Source organism: Convolutriloba macropyga, chromosome 14 (genome assembly GCF_964194025.1).
Source record: "Convolutriloba macropyga chromosome 14, txConMacr16.3, whole genome shotgun sequence".
NCBI lineage: Eukaryota > Metazoa > Xenacoelomorpha > Acoela > Convolutidae > Convolutriloba > Convolutriloba macropyga.
The window spans coordinates 17742708-17759520 of record NC_134481.1 but is presented as its reverse complement, the minus strand read 5'-3'; the positions used below and the strand labels follow the sequence as shown (position 1 = coordinate 17759520).

Below are 16813 nucleotides of genomic sequence, written 5' to 3'. Positions count from 1 at the left end.
TTATAATATTGCTCATTTTTTCTGTCTTAAGCTAGGCTTAGAGCATAACCACACGTCCGCGCCTCATCTGATATAAGACTGGCTTGTAGAGGGGACGTAATGGTTATATTTAAAGCTGCAGATTGTCCTGCAATAAAAATGGGCAAATATACGTCTCTTGATCTTGAATTTTTTCTGGTAGAAAATGTTTCTGCTCACAAACAGGAGAAAGATTGGCTGACGGGCAAGCTGCTGTTATTGTGTCTTACTTTATCTTGACGCACGATGACGTCGCCGCATTGATAGCACATTGATGACAAATCTAGTTAAGGCCGGAACCTTAGGGAAACTTGGACTGGATACTCGTAACGAGCTAGTACAGAACCCTAGAATTCGCTAATTTTGAGCTATGTTGCCCGTGGATTTCACTTAAAAGTTATTTTTCACTTAAAAAACATGGGACTTGCAAAACTTTGTCATCAGAATCCATATAGGGCAAAAGTTGACTTCACTTTCACTCTCTGTGGATTGTGCTTGTGAATTTAAGCAAGTGATGTCCTGTATTTACATATGTGAAGTCCACACTCTGGTGAAAGGGAACATATAGTAGAAGAATAATTTCAAACTCCTCAATTGCTCTGGGTCAAAGGGTCATCAATTGTGACGAAAACTATCATTTAATTTCACAAATATCCACAGAGCGCCTGCAAGTGGTTGAAACAATGGAATGCTCATCCACTTTTGGCTATGTTCTAATTGGCTAATTGGACGCAAAATTGTTGAAAAGCTAAGAATTCTCTTCAGAAAATGTGGACTCGCTGCTGCTGTATACTACACGTTTTACCCCTGTATACTCTCCTTACTTCCATCCGAGAAATTATTATAAATCAAGCCCACAGGGCAATTAAGAACACATGTATTGAGATCTGAAATAGACAATGCTTAGAAAATCGAGAAAAATTGCTCAAAATGGGTATATTTTAAGGAGATGTAGTGCAAGGTTTTATATAGCACGTGCTGTATTACGTGCATTTTAGCTTCAGCGTATAGTCGTCAGCTTTTAGTGCTTGGTTATATTTTTTATCAGGCGTTCTCTAAATGTACTTTTTTTTGCTCTGCTCACTATTGCACTTCTCTCTTCCTTCATAACCCTTCCTCAGTGGTGATAAAAATTCTTAGCCGAAAAATGCTGAACCAAACCCAGACTCACGCCTGTCGATTCAGAACAATTTGTCAGAACTTAGTCAGTATTTTTTTTATTTTATTCAAATATCTGTTCTTTTCGTTTGTGCCCCCCCCCCAGTGCGTTATGCTCCCCATGCAGCGCCGACTAAGTGGAGAGCACAAAGGGAAAAAATCCCAAATGTCTTTGGGAAGATGAATGTCTAAAAATGGATCAAACGTGTACAAAAAACCACGTCAAGAAAACATGTCCATTTAATTCAACATAAAATGTGCGAGAATCTAGTTATTTTTATATATTCTGCTGCTGTTCGCTGTTCATCAGAAAGACCTCATTTTAAGTTTAAAGATGGTGTGCTTTGAAAACCTCCCAAGTGCGTATGTGGGCATAAGTTATGCCCTGTAAGATGTTGAGCCGGAACGTATAGATCCGAATGATCAAATTTATCGCTCCTTTTCTTTGCAGTACTTGGTATCGACATCCAGGATGACGCGGGGCGCCACGAAGTGGGAAACTTTGACAACTTGAGGAAGTCTCAGATGAATGGAGGAAAGGGGTGCAGAATTAGGGCATCCTTCAAAATCAACAAGGTGCCTGGCAACTTCCACGTTTCTACCCACGCAAAGCATAGTGAAGCTGGGAGGAACATCAACTTTAAACATCAAATTCACCAGCTCATGTTCGGAGAACCAATTTTATCAAATGTAAGTCCAATGAGGTAATTGTATAGCTGTTTACCTTAATAGCCCTATAATGCACGAATTCATTCAACAACGGCATTTTGACATTGATTTTCTGTTTTTGAAATTTTTGGATCTGATTTTTTTGTTTTTCCCAATCTAGGTCTAGTTATTGTTGAGACAATGAAGTTCCTTCGATCTGTACGTCAGAACTTGTCCTGCTATGTTTTTACAATTCAATGAATTTGAATTTTATTGTGGCGCTGTCTTTAATTGCTCTTGAACGGAGTTCGTAGCAATTATTGTAAACGTGTTTCTCTTTTTATGCAAAATTTTTGCTTGACAATTTTGACTTTTCGAGTGACTTTTTTGCGTTTCGCGTGATATAAATTCTCTCTCAATCACAATTTCAAGCAGCTGAATTCAATTGGCGGCAATTTAATACTAAAAGTCAAATGAAAAGTGCACCGAAACTGGTGCCATTTTTTACTTTAAATCTTAATAGTGGTATATGTTAAACTCTAATGTGGTTATTTGAAGCCCGATATTGAACTTCTTAGTCCCATTTAGACTCCCCCGAATAGAGCAGGCTGCAATTGATTAGAGCTCCCACTAGTCGTTCGAGAGCAACTCTTCCGACGTTTAGTCGGTTATGTTTTAAGATCTGTTCACACATTTTCATGATTTCTGAAGTTAAATTGGATTAGTTATTTTGATCATGCCGAAACAGGAAGTGGAGCGAAGAAGCGACTGGTTTTGCGGCGTAAAATTTTTTCGCTCTAATTTTGAAGTAGAGTGAGAAAACGGTGTTTGTACAAAAATTCGCTTTCTCGTTAGTGGTTTTTTGTTCACATGCGGGGATTTCACTTTGGTTTTTATTTTTTTTTTCGATTTTTTGGATCGGATTTTCTTCCAAGTGGTTTTTCCAATCAATTCGTAGTTCATTCTAGGCCTAGTTTTTGTTTGAACCAAATTTCCATTTCTCGCTAGTGGTTTTTTTGTTCACATGCGGCATTTTGACATTGATTTTCTGTTTTTAATAGCCGCCCTCATCTTCTCAGCCGGCTATTATAGCGCTCCTATTTTTTTTTTACTTCGTCGAATAAAAAAATGTTTCGCTTTACCTCATTTTGCCGCTTTTTCAACATTTTGCGTGATATCTTTTTGACTTCTCTAGGCTAGTTTCTCTCTTCTCTCATTCTGCTAATAGTGATTTTGAACATCAGTTGCTCAGCAAAGCAATTCAAAATGAAGAGTCAGTATAAAAAATTGAAGTCAGAAGTAGAGACGGGATAAACCCATAAAGCCCAATTTTAGATGCCCGCTATTTGAACGTCGTTCCTATAAGTCTTAGTTACCATCTCTAATGCTTATTGGTATTGATAGTAGCCCCTGTAGCCTCTCTCTAAGAAACAGAAGTACGTTATGTTCAACTACGAAATGCCATCAAAATAAATTGGACTTAAAAAATGTTTTTGTACAAAAATCTTTTTTTTTTCAATATCTTTTCTTTCAATCCCAATCATGCTTATTGGAATCAACGGCGGCTATTTTCCGGCAATCTGCTGGGTATGTTTTAAATTTTTTGGATCAGATTTTTTTTGTTTTTCCCAATTCACTCTTAGTCCCATCTAGGTCTAGTTATTGATGAGACAATGAAGTTCCTTCGAACTTTACGTCAGAACTTGTCCTGCTATGTTACAATTCAAAGAATTTGAATTATATTGGGGCGCTGTCTTTTTTTAAGATCTGTTCAAATATTTTCTTGAAATTTGAAGTCAAATGGGAGTAGTTATTTTGGTTACTTCGAAAGAGGAAATGGAGCGAAAACTGATTGAAGTTGCGGCGTAAAATTTTTTTGCTCTAATTTTAAAGAGTGATAAAACGGTGTTTTAACAAAAATTCACAAAAAAAAATCACTTCAATGTTTACTGTTTTTTCGATTTTTGGATCGGATTTTTTTTAAATTGGTTTTCCCAACCCATTCATAGTTCATTCTAGGCCTTGTTTCTTGTACAAATTTCTCTTTCTCGCTAGTGGTTTTTTGTTCACGTGCGGCATTTTGACATTGTTTTTCAGTTTTTTTTTTGTAAATTTTTTTGATATGATTTTTTTATAAATGGTTTTCCCAATTCATTCATGGTCCCTTCTGGGTCTAGTTTTTCAGTCAATAATTGAATTGTACGTGAAGACTTGTCTTGCTATGCTTTTCACTTCGTTGAATAAAAATTTTTTGCTTTACCTTAGTTCACAGCTTGTTCAACATTTTGCGTGAAAGCTTTTTGACTTCTCTAGGCTAGTTTTACTCTTATCTCATTCTTCTTAATGTGTGTTTGGACAGCAGTTGCTCAGCAAAGCAATTCAAATTGAACAGAGGCAGTATCAAAAAACGAAATCAAGAATAGACACGGGATAAACCCATAAAGCCCAATTTTAATTGCCCGTTACTCAAACTTTGTTTATAGTTACAGCCTCTAATGCTTATTGGTGTTGATAATAGCCCCTGTGTCGTTTCACTACGAAACAGGAGTATGTTCAGCTCCAAAAATGTCATCAAAATAGCTCGCACTTTAAAGTTGTTTTTGTGCAAAAAATCATTTTAATTAGTTTTTTCTCTTTCAATCACAATCTTGGTTATGGGAATCAAGGGGGGCTACTTTCCGGCAATCTGCCGGGTATGTTTAAAATTATTGAATGCAACTGAAAAGGGTGTAGAATAGTCAATTATGGAGGACCATGAACCGCCGTGGGAAAGAAAGGATTTTTTTCTGACCACAGTAATAAATCAGCTAGATAGATTCTGGTTAATCGAATTAGGTGTCTCGTCCGTTGTCCATTTATTAACAGGGCGCCCAATTTTATTTAAATGTCTGCAGAGTATCTCTGGAATTCTTTGAATTCTAAAATTAGTACCCCCAGCTAATGGAAGAGTAAAATGCAACGCCCAAGCGCACGTCCTAAGTTGTGCGCAACGTGCTGGAGGTTATGGGCGCAAAATCCACCCCCCCTAGCTGTGAAATAAATTACGGTAAACAATTTGATACGCGCGTCTTAATTTCTGGTGGTTTAGATCTCAAAGCATTACGGAGTGGCTGATACCTCTTTTGGTCCCTTAAACGGACAGGACGCCTCTAAGGATCCCTTGACAGGTAAGTACTCACAATCAGACTTTTCGACTCAGATTGTCGCTTTAAATCTGAGCTGTCTTCAAATGGCGTCTATGATAATCATCGTAGTCCTGTTTCTGCTACTCTGTATTCGACTATTTACGTTAATAATAATTGGAGCATTCTGGAATGCTGCAGTTTTTCAATAAAGCTGCGATAGCTGTAGCTATTAGTGGCCTTCCCGTGGCTTTTTACAATCTAAAGAATTCTTGCAATTCAATGAATTTGGATCATATTGGTGCTCTTTTATTGTAAAAGATGTGTTCACACGTTTTAATTATATTTGAAGTTAAATTGAAGTCAAGTTTCTGAAAGTTTTAGTGACATCGAAATATTAACGGGAGCAAAAAAGTGAGAGCTTTTAAAACTTAATTTGCTGCAGAACTCGTTTTAATCACGAAAGCAAGTTTAGTGAGTTTGTTTTTGAAAGAGTTTACTTGAGTTTCAAATGCTATTATTTGGAAGCGCACTTTTTTACAATTCAAGAATTTGAATTGTATTGGGGCGCTGTCTTTTTTTAATAGTTGTTGTCTTTTTAATAGCCGCGAAGCGATAGCGGCTTTTATTGGGGACATCGTGGTTTTTTTACAATTCAAAGAATTTGAATTGTATTGGGGCGCTGTCTTTCTTTTAAGATCTGTTCACACATTTTCATGATTTTTGAAGTCAAATTGGAGTAGTGATTTTGGTCACGCCGAAACAGGAAGTGGAGCGAAAAACGAGTGCTTTTGCGACGTGAAATTTTTTCGCTCTAAATTTAAAGTAGAGTGAGAAAACGGTGTTTGAACAAAAATTCGTTTTCTCGCTAGCGGTTTTTTGTTCACATGCGGCAATTTCACTTCGATTTTTACTGTTTTTTCAATTTTTTGGATCGGATTTTTTTCTAAATGGTTTTCCCAATTTATTCATAGTGCTTTCAAGGTCTAGTTTTCTGTTTAGTCAATGAAAATTCTTTGAATTCTACGTCAGGACTTGTCCTGCTATGTTTTTTAATTCGTCGTCTCCATCGATAATTCTTGCGACCTGACTTCTTGGAATTGACTTTTTGAATGACTTCAGTGACTTCTACTGCTTTACAGTTAAAATTATGTGTGCCTGACGTCATTTCTGCTTTGAGGTCAATTGTGTGACTTACCTCACTAAAAAAAGACTTCTGAACTTACTTATCGAACTTTAAATTTTATGAACCCTTACTAGTTAAATATCAACAGTGTGCCAAACTTATATGACCTAATTTTTGAGTATTAGTCTTGAGTTTTTGATTCCGAATATGAATTTTGAAAAGCTCTTTTAGGGCTTTTTCCTTAAAGAACGTATGTGTAATAAAATTGACAGTTCGAATCTAACCCAAAAACTCTAAGTGGTCTATTGAAGGGCTTTGGTCGATCTGTCTGTCTTATTTCTTTAGTTGTTTCAGTTCATCGAAGGCCACAAGGGTCTATCACGGCTATTTTCCGGCAATGTGCCGGCTTTGTTTTAAATATCAGTTTTTTGTTATGCGGAGAAGTGATTTGGAGTAGTGATTTTCGTCACGATAAAGTAATAAAAAGAACAAATATTTTAAGGCGTGATTTTTTTCAAACGGGCTTGAAAAATGGTTTTTACGTGCAGCAATTTGACTTGTTTTTTGTTTTTTCTCCTAATTTTTTCTCCAAAAGGTCTCATTAGCTGTCTATTGAGTCATAAGGAATTCTCTTTAATGGTGTAATGTCATTTCTAGCGACTAGTTGTTTTCAGAAGTGCATCTTTTTTCGGTTTTGCAGCTGTTCGTTATTCTTGGTTTTTAGTCATCATTTTAAATGCTGAGAGGTGTCCTATACAATAATAGAATATTTTTCACTTTTCCAGTTTTCGAGACATGGTTTTTGTACTTGGAAACTTTTTCAAAAGGTATCTTGAGGTTTTCTTGTTCTGTTTTATATCTAAGGTCTTAACGTCTTTGACACTTTTTCTGAAGTTTGTAGTGATTCTTTTAGTTTTCGCCGTGCTTGTTTTTTTGTATTTCAGTAATGACAGGTCTCATCGGCTTTCGTTTTAGGTCCAATTGAACATCTTGTTTACAGTTTTTAGGCAAATATTTTGTTAACGGTGAAAATATTCTTTTTTGGTAAATTTAACGAATTTTTGTTTGTTGCCTTCATTTGTTTGCATGTTTTTTAAATGGTTCTTCCCATTGTAATTTTAAAAACGGTATATCCTTAATAGATAACGGCGCTGATTAATGATTAATTGAGCCTAATTTTTTGTATTGAATGATATGGAGTTCTTAAGACTTACATAAGGATTCCTTTTTAAGAGTTCTTATGACTTGATATGGAGTATTTTATATATATATATATATATATATATATATATATATATATATATAAATATTTAATATTTGTATATATATATATATATATATATATATATTTATTTATTTAAATATAGATTTTATATTATATATAGATAGATAGAAAGACATTCATGAAATTCATAGTTGATGTATTATTTATAATGTTAGACACTTTGAGGGTTTGTTTTAGCATGGTTTTTATTTGGTTTAAAGTCTTTGACAACCCTAGTTTTCTTGTGAAATTAGATAAATTATTAATTGCTCTCGAATGAAGTGTAAAGCAATTATTGTTTATACGGGTTTTTATGCAAAATTTTTGCTTGTCCGTTTTGTCTTTGCGAGTGACCTTTTAGCCCTTGACTTTTTCGTTTTTAATTATCTAAATTTCTCTCTCATTCACTAGTGCCAGCAGCTGAGCTCAATTTGCGGCAGTTCACTACTAAAAGTCAAATGAAAAGTGCCCAAAATTTGTGCTGTAATTTTTTTCACTTTAAATTTTATTATGGTTACAGTGGTATGTAACAACCTAATGATTGAAGGCTCCCTCAGTGAATTCAGTTACGCCTCCTCCTTCAAATGAGGCATGCTGCAATAGATTAGAGCTCTCACTAGTCGTTCGAGAGCAATTCTTAGTCAGTTGTGTTTTTATAGCCGCTGTCAGCCTCTCATCGGATATTTTCAAGTCGCTCTTCGTTCGTTCGCTTTTAAGGCGCTGTGTATCGGTTGTGTTATCGTTCGTTCCCGTAGTTCGGTTTTAATACGCGTTTTTCGTTCTAAATGCCAGCTTTTCCTTTCACGTTTGACTCATAACTTACCTCACTCACTCTTTCTACCCCACATTAAATTCTGTCACTTATTTAATTACCAAATGTAGTGAATACGGTCAATGTCAAATGAGCGAAGTCAAAAGGTACGGGATAAACCGATAAAGCGCGGTCATTAATTCATTGTGCATTAGGTTATCTAAGTTAATTAGAGCGATTGCTAGCTGGCGTTAGTGTTAAGATTAATAGCATTGAGCTTAGAGGGCAATTTTGAACAAAGTACTATTTTGGAATTTGGCTGATGCTGCACACCAAATCAGAGTACTTTTTCACACCCAGAAACAAGTTCTGTTTCTTCCTTTTTCTGTTCTGTTTCATTCACAATGTACGTCACCGGCGGCAATTTGTGTTTGTATTGGTTTATCTTCTGCTGACTATCAGGTGCAGTTCTTCTAATAAGGCTGATGGGCAGTTTTTTGGCTTGACTTCTGACACACCCCTTTCACTGTTTCAACTGAATCGAATTGGTATTGACTACCAAATTTTACGCAATACTGTGAATACGATCATCGTAAAAAGAGTGAAATGCCAATAAACTGGATATAGCAATTAAAGACCTTTCATTAAGATATCAAAGTGTTATAGAGACACTCCTGACGGAACTGTTTTCCGACAACCTGCCAGCTGTCTTGTCAAAGCTTTAATTGTATTCAATGACATTACTGACTATCTTGATGCCATCTGTTTTTTAAAAAAATTGTGTACATTGTTTGTGTTCAGTCGATGTTGTTTTTGTTACTCGGTCTCTAGGTTTTATTTTTGACAGGTGTCATGTGTTGAATGAGTTTTTATACTTCGTTCTTGAGACGTTTATATATCCAATAATTTTGAAGACAAACCATTTTGGTTTCCAACAATTTGTTGAATTTAGCCTTCATTTATTGTTCTTGTGGTTACTTGTTTCGTTCGTCGCATTACTGGTGGGTGCTTTTTAATGATTCGCGGTTTGAATTTGTCCTAATTTTGTGAGAAATTTTGTTTTTAATGTTGTAATTTCTCTCGAATTCTCAAGTGTCTGCAGCTGAACTAAGTGACGGCAGTTTACTACTAAAAGTCAAATAAAAAGTGTGCCGAAACTGTTGTCTTTTTTCACGCTAAATCTCCGCCCCTTCACTGAATGGAGCAGGTTTTAATGGATTAGAGCTCATAGTAGTGGTTCAAGAGCAATTCTTCCGAAGTTTTGGTTATGTTTTAAGTTGTGATTTTTTTTCTGTTTAAAAAATCTGTTTTGGATACCCTTTATTTTTCGAAAATGTTATGCATAAATAACACGTGCTGAAGAAACTCATGTCAAATAAAATATTTGCGACTTATTTGTGTCTTATTTTTATCGTTTGGTTTAAGCAATTTTGATTGTTAAATTAATTCCGTCTGCATTTGAGTTTTGTGTAAATTGAAACAATTTGAATAGCTAAGCTCAATATGGGAGCGCCAAAACCAACTGCTCGCAGGTCGTTTGAGAGCATTTTGTCTGACTTACGTCGGTTTTTTAAATTGTAATTAAGCAATGATCAAGTTGTATTTTTTGGTCACAAAGGTTTTGTTACTTGTGAAGCCACCTCACTCAATATCTGCTTTCCATTTATTTCTGAAATTATGGTCAGCTTGAAATCGTTCTCGGTATTTTCTATTAATTTGCGTGAATATTTTTTGGTCAAGCGTGACTTTGCTAACACTCCAAACGACTTCAATTTAATTTAAGTTTAGAAACGGTTTATAAGTTCGACTGAATCTGTGAAACCACCAATAATTTATCCTTATTTTTTAAAAGGTTTTTTGGATTGTATTGGTGCTCTGTCTTATTTATGATCGCACATTTTTCGTTGAATTTTGGGTTGCAAAACGAAATAAAACAGGTAAAGTACCCTAAATTTCTTTGAAAACGTCACTTTTTTGTGTCCAGAATGAAGCAATTGTTTTTGCCCACGTTTACACAAAAAATTAAGGTAATTTTTTTTACTAATTTGGAATTTTTGGTGTTCGATTTTATTCTTTTAGAGGACAATGAACTTTTTTAAAAGCTTGCTAGTTTTGCGGAGGGATTTATGGGGCGTGATTGAATTGAAGATATTGATTTGAGATTGAAGAGAACAAATTTTGAGAGATTAATGTATTTTTGCTTGTTTTTTAAAATTTCCTTTTTTTCTCTTTGTCACTTATACTTTCGACCAAGTTTATGCTAGCCTGTACGTGAGTTCCTTTTGTCGATTTTGGCTACACTGACCTTCCTTGGGAGACATTAGTATCGAAATGTTTAACAAATTAGTAATAAATTTTTGTTTTTTTTTAAGTTTTTTTGACAAATGTTTTGTTTTGTGATTGCAACTTGTTTCTTGTGTATATTTTCGTCAGCCAAACATTGCCTTTGACGACATTCACCCCAAGAACTTTAAGAGAATTTAAGAATTTGTGCTAATTTTTCTAGGTTTTTTTGAAAGTTTTTTGTATGTTATAAATTATGGTAGTATAAAGCTACCTGCAGCACTTGGTGCTCTTTAAGCGTTGTCTTTGCCCAAATTGATCGATTTGCGCTGAGGCGTGACTTTCTGCAGTTTTATACGTGATTTCATTCTCGTTTTCTCCGTTTACTGAAAAGATGGTTAAGCTGCGTTGTCCTTTTTTTGTTTGCCAAGCTGTTGAGATTCAAAATGTCCAGTGTGAAATCACGTAGCTTTTTGCTACGATAGTGTATGGGAATAAGGTTTCCTGAAGTTGCCAAATTTTCGGTTTTTCAATTTTTTGTCTGTTCCTCTTTCAATGTTCAGTTGTTTTGCTGATCCGGTCAAGTCTTTGCAAGCGTTTCATTAAATTCTGTGGATTATTTTTCAGGACTTGTCCTGCTGTTTTTCTCTGCTATTTTGAGACCACAAATGTACGAACTATAAGTCTACGAAATAATTTCTGGCGATCTGACAGCTATGTTATCATGCTATGAGTCAAGATAAAATAGTCCTGAACAGCGTTGGTTGGTTTTTAGGTAGAGAAACTTTTGAATACCACCTGAAGATAGTGCCTACTGTGTATGCTCATCATGGAGCTTCAACTGACAAGAGTAAAGAGTTACATGGCTACCAATTCACTGCATTGAAGAAGGTCAGCTCCTACTTTCACATTTTCAGTACCTGTCTGATATAAATCATGGATTAAACTATTCAATTGTCTTGCCTTTCCGTCTCTTGGTCAATCTGACGTGAACCGTGTTGAAAAGTGAGCTGCACAATCGGATCTTCGAAGATAGATAAAAAATATATGATCACTTTATTTCCGTCTAAATAAAGAGGTTATGGTAAATATATTATTGTGTATGGATGTATAAGATAATTGATTTAGCAATTTTTATTGTGAATTTTATAATTGCTATAACTTAATTAGTTTCTGAACATGATAATGAAGTTAAAGAATTATAACTGGTTTGTTTCAGTCGTTCGAAATGAACGCGCACGGAATGCGAATGTTGCCTGCAATTTGGTTCAAGTACCAACTCACTCCAATAACAATCAAGTACAGTCTGGAGGACAAGCCATTCTATCATTTTCTCACCACCATCTGTGCCATCGTGGGAGGAACTTTCACTGTTGCAGGCATCATCGACTCTTGCCTGTTCACTGCACATGAAGTTTTCAGGAAAATTGAAATGGGAAAGCTGAGCTGATTTGAAAAAAAAGTTAAATATTATTGCGCCAAAAACTGTTAGCACCCTTGTAAATTCAAATTATCTCAACAAAAACAAAAGTCAATATGCACTTTTGGTTATGTTTTGTTTGTTGACGCGACAGGACTCAGGTCGTTTTCAGACTACATAAGCAGTTTTGCCATCTAGATAAATTTGTATGCGCTTTGTTGGATAAAATAAATGTTGCGATGAAATGACATCTTGGAAAACTTAGGTGCTAACTTAGTTTTGTCGTTCGGTTACTACAGATGTCAATATTATTGTTCAATGATCTTGATCATTACAGAAGCGTCTATTGAAACGATAAAGTAGTATGATTAACCAGCATAATATAGTGTTCAAAAGTTGAAAAAAGTAGAAATAAAACAAAATAAAGCTGTTCGAATGAAAAGCTGACTGGAGCTATTGTCTTATTGAAGTTTTAAACAGCTCTGGAAAATCTGAATTTGTAACTCTAAATGAAATTGTAAAATCGCTATTTAAATTTGATATTTGATTTTTCTCTGAATCACACGGACAAAATATAATAGTGAAACAAATCTTTGGGTCGCATGTTGTAACACACGGCCAGAAGCTATTTGTGATTTATTCTATAAAATCATGATAAGCAAAGGGTTCATTGTAAATATCCATTTCACATTGAAAGATGCTGTCATTAAGTCTTGCTTTGAGTTGAGTCTGCAATTGCGTCTAATGGCATCTCCTTGGTGCAATATTTTGTTGTCGACATACTAGTCAAACATATCATCATGTTTATCTTCGAAATGTTTTCTTTTCATAATTCATAAAATTTATTATGGTTTAATTGTCTCCAATTCTTTTGACTTGAGACGCTATGACTTTTCCTAAAAAGAAAACAAATCTAAAGTTTCTTCTCTGATTTACGTTCTCGTTGTCTTGTTTATTTGAAGTTTTTATATATGGTGCTAAGCATTTACGTTACAATATTTATTTTTCTTTTAATTTGTGTGGTTCATCTCTCAGATTCTTTTTGTTTAAAAGATGGTCAGTATATGAATTTATTCTTTAAAAGTTGAAATTTCTGATTAGTAGTTTCAGAACAAAAATTAGTGCGCAGGTTTTGCTGAGTTATGCATCTTTTCTGATAGCACAAACGCAAAACTTTGAGCAGTTGATTACATGTTCTGTACGGTGTCAGAAAAGTAATTGAGATTTTCGTTGTTCTCTGGTTCATAAAAGTGACATGATCATCCAAGAGTTGAATTTTTTAAATGTAAGATGGTAGGGACATAATGCGTTCCGCACGTGTCTGTACTTTTTTTGAGGCCTGTTTCTTTTGAGTGTGCGTGATTTTCTCCCTGAAAGTTTTGTTGAATGGCTACTGTGTAATCGCTATGATGGCTCAGGTAGCTGTGGTCAAAAGTTGCTAGGCTTGATTTTTTTACAAACTTTCTATAGTATCCGCAAAGTGATAGCGAGGGGATTATAATTAATTTCTCTCAAACGAAGTTTGTTGCAATTATACTAGTCTTGTGGTCTTTTTTATGCGATTTTTCGTCTGACTCGTTTGAGCTTTAGTCCTCAAAAACGGAATAAACAGGACACTAAGTTCTCTTAGAGCCTTGCGCCTTACCAAACTCTAAGAATGCGATTGACCAAAAGTGTTTTGAGACAATTTCTTGGTGTCAGGGGCGGATCTTAATCTTAAAGAGTTTGAATCTCTCAATCGACAAACACACACACTCACCCCAACCCCCCTCACACACCAGTCCCACGTCATCCACGTGGAGATTTGGACGCAACCCTACCCCCCCCCCCCATCGCTTGACCCCCGGCACCACTCCGCTCACCCCCCATCTGGGTACCACCGCAGCCAGTTGGTCGTTTGAGATCAATTCGACCGACGTTAGTTGGTTATGTTTCTCATTGTACTGTTTTTAAAATTCAAAGAATTTAAATTTTATTAGAACGCTGTCTTTTTAACTGGAGGATAAGTATTGGCACAGTGTCATTTTTATCGACAGTTTTTTTGGATTATTTTAAAACAAAATGGAAAAGTCAATGCTGCACTAAAAAAATCAGTGGTTAGGTTTAATGGAAGAGTACAGAAAGTTGATTGTTTTCTGTTCATGCCATATCATTTATAGAGACCCTGGTAAAAGGTGGAAAATTAGCTAAGCGATTAGAACCTTTTTTTGTCATCTTCGTAGTAATTTTAGAACCTTTTTTACAACATATTCGAAGTTTGAACATTGTTGTAGTCCTCTAGAACATTGTTGTTTTTAATTGCTCTCAAACAAAATTTGTGGCAATTATATTAGTCTATCGGTCTTTTATGCGATTTCTCGCTTGATCGATCTTTCGTCTGACCCATTTGACTATTCCTCCTCAAAACGGGACAAACAGTTAGCGCCCAGTGGGCATTAGGTTCTCTTAGAGCCTTTCAGCTCACTACTCTACAAGTATGCGAAAAGAAACTGTTTTGGAGGCATATATTTATGGTCTGAAGGGCGGTCTTTAGAGTTTCCCCCCACACCCCCATCTCTCTTCACCCCTTCCCCAATCCCTACCCTGAAGATTGTTCAGGTCGTAAGGGCGCCGTGCACCCAAAAACCCCTCTCACTGTTGCCCTCCCCTGCCTGCTGCGCTCACCTCACGCCCATTGTATTAAGCTAAAGCTAGCCTCACTAGACTGGTTAGCTACTGACAAAGCCAACTGCTCGCCCGTCGTTTGAGAGCAATTTGCCGAATGTTTCTCGGTTATGTTTATCATTTTGACATATAAGATGTGTCTTTCCTTTTTTCGAGGTTGAATGCTTTGTTCCATTGTACCAAAAGTGTTTTAATTCGGTTAATCTTTTTGCAGTTTCTCTGATCTTTTGATTTTACTGGTATCAATTTTCAAATCTCACGTCGTAAGGGCGCCGTGCAGCCAAAAAAACCCTCCCAACGTTTGACCTCTTTCTAAGACTTTCTGCCTGTTTTTTTCTAGATTTTGCTTTTTACGCTTTTTAGTTATTAAAATGAATTTTGCTATAGGGAGGCGACGCTCAAATACTCGAAGAGCCAGTTTTTACCGTAAATGTTTTTTGTGCTACTTTTCAATGAATTTGTAAAGTTTTAGCATTTTAATGTGCTGTTTGTCTTCTTGTCTTCTATTGGGTAGCCTTTGAGCAAACAAAAGCTTTGAATGGTCTTGGAGGAACTTTTCATCAGATGTTAGAACTTTTAGGAGAGTTTTTGATCGACGTTTAGAGAAATCTGTAGTTTTTTTGTACTTCGTTTCTTTCCCTCTCCCGTCACTTTCCTCGCTATGCATTCTTAAAATTGGATCTTTTTGTTTGCAATTGATGATTGTGCACACAAGGCATACCGCTCTGTGCTGTTTATTTTTTTGTTTTAGCTTGAAAATTTTATGTCAGTGTTCGTTTTTTCGCTATTGTTAAATCGACTTTGTTGTCATTGAGCAGCCGAATCAGAGTTGATTTTAGTTGATTTTAGAGTGATAAAAGTAGCAAAAAGCTACGATTACTAAGTGATGAAGTTTCTGCAAACCCCCTTTAAATTGGAGTGAATAAAGAAAGCTTGAACAGGTTTACTGTTTTTGAGAGATTTGTTTCCAGCATGCAATTAGTTTTCGATGTGTAGTTTTTTCAATACTTTATCTAATACCTTCCGGTTGTAGTTGCGTGAACTCCTCAAACGGAAGTTATTTATTTATGTGACTTTTCATTTGATTTTTATAAATATTTGTGATTTTTCCTGGGCACGTTTTCATGATTGGATGATGTCTTAAAAGTTTTCTTTCTTTGATTCCTTGTTTGTCCTTTGAACTAACAAGTATCAGCAGTCTATTCTTTAAAGTGGTCTTTCATTGATTTGTTCTTTGTCTTTTGTTATAGCAGGTCTATGTGGTGGCTATGATCACCGACTAAAAGCCAGGCCAGGACAGTAACTCTAATGACTTTCCATGTTAATTGTCTATTTTAGCTGCAACATGTTTTTAAGAATGTCGAACATTAGTGGCTCGCACTAGTTTTTGTTTTCAATCAAATGCAAATAAAAAATTGGAGGCCAGTACTTCTTTCTATAATAGGCTGCGATAACGGAGAATCCAGAAGAACAACAAAGTTTGTCGCAATTATATTAGTCCTGTCGGTCTTTTTTATGCGATTTTTCGCTTGATCGGTTTTTCGTCCGAACCATTTGACTTTTCCTCCTGAAAACGGAATAAACAGGTAGAGCCCAGCTGGCATTAAGTGCTCTTAGAGCCCTTGAGCTCACTACTCTCCCAGTATACGATTCACAGAAACTGTTTAACTTATACTTACGGTGTGAAGGGCGGCCCTTAGAGATTGATCCCCCACACACTCCTCCCCCCCCATCAGCCCCCCTCACTTCACGCATTCCCCAATCCCAAAATATCCATTCTTTTTGGTAGAATAACGAAAATCTTTATTTTACAGTTTTGAAAAGTATGAAAATTGGTTTTGAAAATTATTCTTTTCAAAACCAATTTTCATTATAGTTCCATTAATTATAGTTCAATTTAAGAAGTTTGATTGCTATCCTTAGTTGGCTGCTCATTGATGGCCGTGGTTGGAAATGATAGGTTCACCTTGTTCCAACTACATGTTCATCTTAGAAAGTCGTTAGTTGAGAGCTTTTTAACATTGATCTTATTTCACCTGATTAAATTTTTTGCGTAATTTTTGGTCAATTTAACTGTTTTTGATAATTTTTGTTCTACGTTATGTGTTTGGCTGAAATTTGACTCAATTACGTGTTTGTAATAGACAAGAAGAGATAAAAAGAGAGTTTTGATCTCATTGTGGATTTCAAATCGTAGCCGTCTGTTTTTCAAAATCTTATCGTTTTTTTTTAGTTTTTCGGTATCAAAAACAGTCGAGTCAGTTTTCAAACCAAGGTTCTATCAAAGATAGATCCAATTTACGTTCAAATAAGATTCAATAAACATAATTTATTTTCAAAGAATTGCTCAATTTTTGGC

General features: G+C 35.6%; 3 protein-coding genes across 3 annotated transcripts in view; 2 read left to right on the top strand and 1 right to left on the bottom strand.

Moving 5' to 3' along the window:
- The window catches only part of LOC142353262 (endoplasmic reticulum-Golgi intermediate compartment protein 1-like), a 59747-nt gene extending 46873 nt beyond the window's left edge, over positions 1 to 12874 (top strand). Inside the window, exons 5-8 of the mRNA XM_075405493.1 lie at positions 1628 to 1866; positions 4913 to 4991; positions 11146 to 11261; positions 11590 to 12874. Coding sequence (XP_075261608.1) covers positions 1628 to 1866; positions 4913 to 4991; positions 11146 to 11261; positions 11590 to 11820 — 665 coding nt within the window. The 3' untranslated portion in view covers positions 11821 to 12874. The remainder of the gene's footprint in view (positions 1 to 1627; positions 1867 to 4912; positions 4992 to 11145; positions 11262 to 11589) is intronic.
- The window catches only part of LOC142353110 (uncharacterized), a 576000-nt gene that overhangs the window by 437275 nt on the left and 121912 nt on the right, over positions 1 to 16813 (bottom strand). The window lies entirely within an intron of this gene.
- The window catches only part of LOC142353263 (large ribosomal subunit protein mL46-like), a 222247-nt gene that overhangs the window by 194987 nt on the left and 10447 nt on the right, over positions 1 to 16813 (top strand). The gene's annotated exons all lie outside the window — the stretch shown is intronic.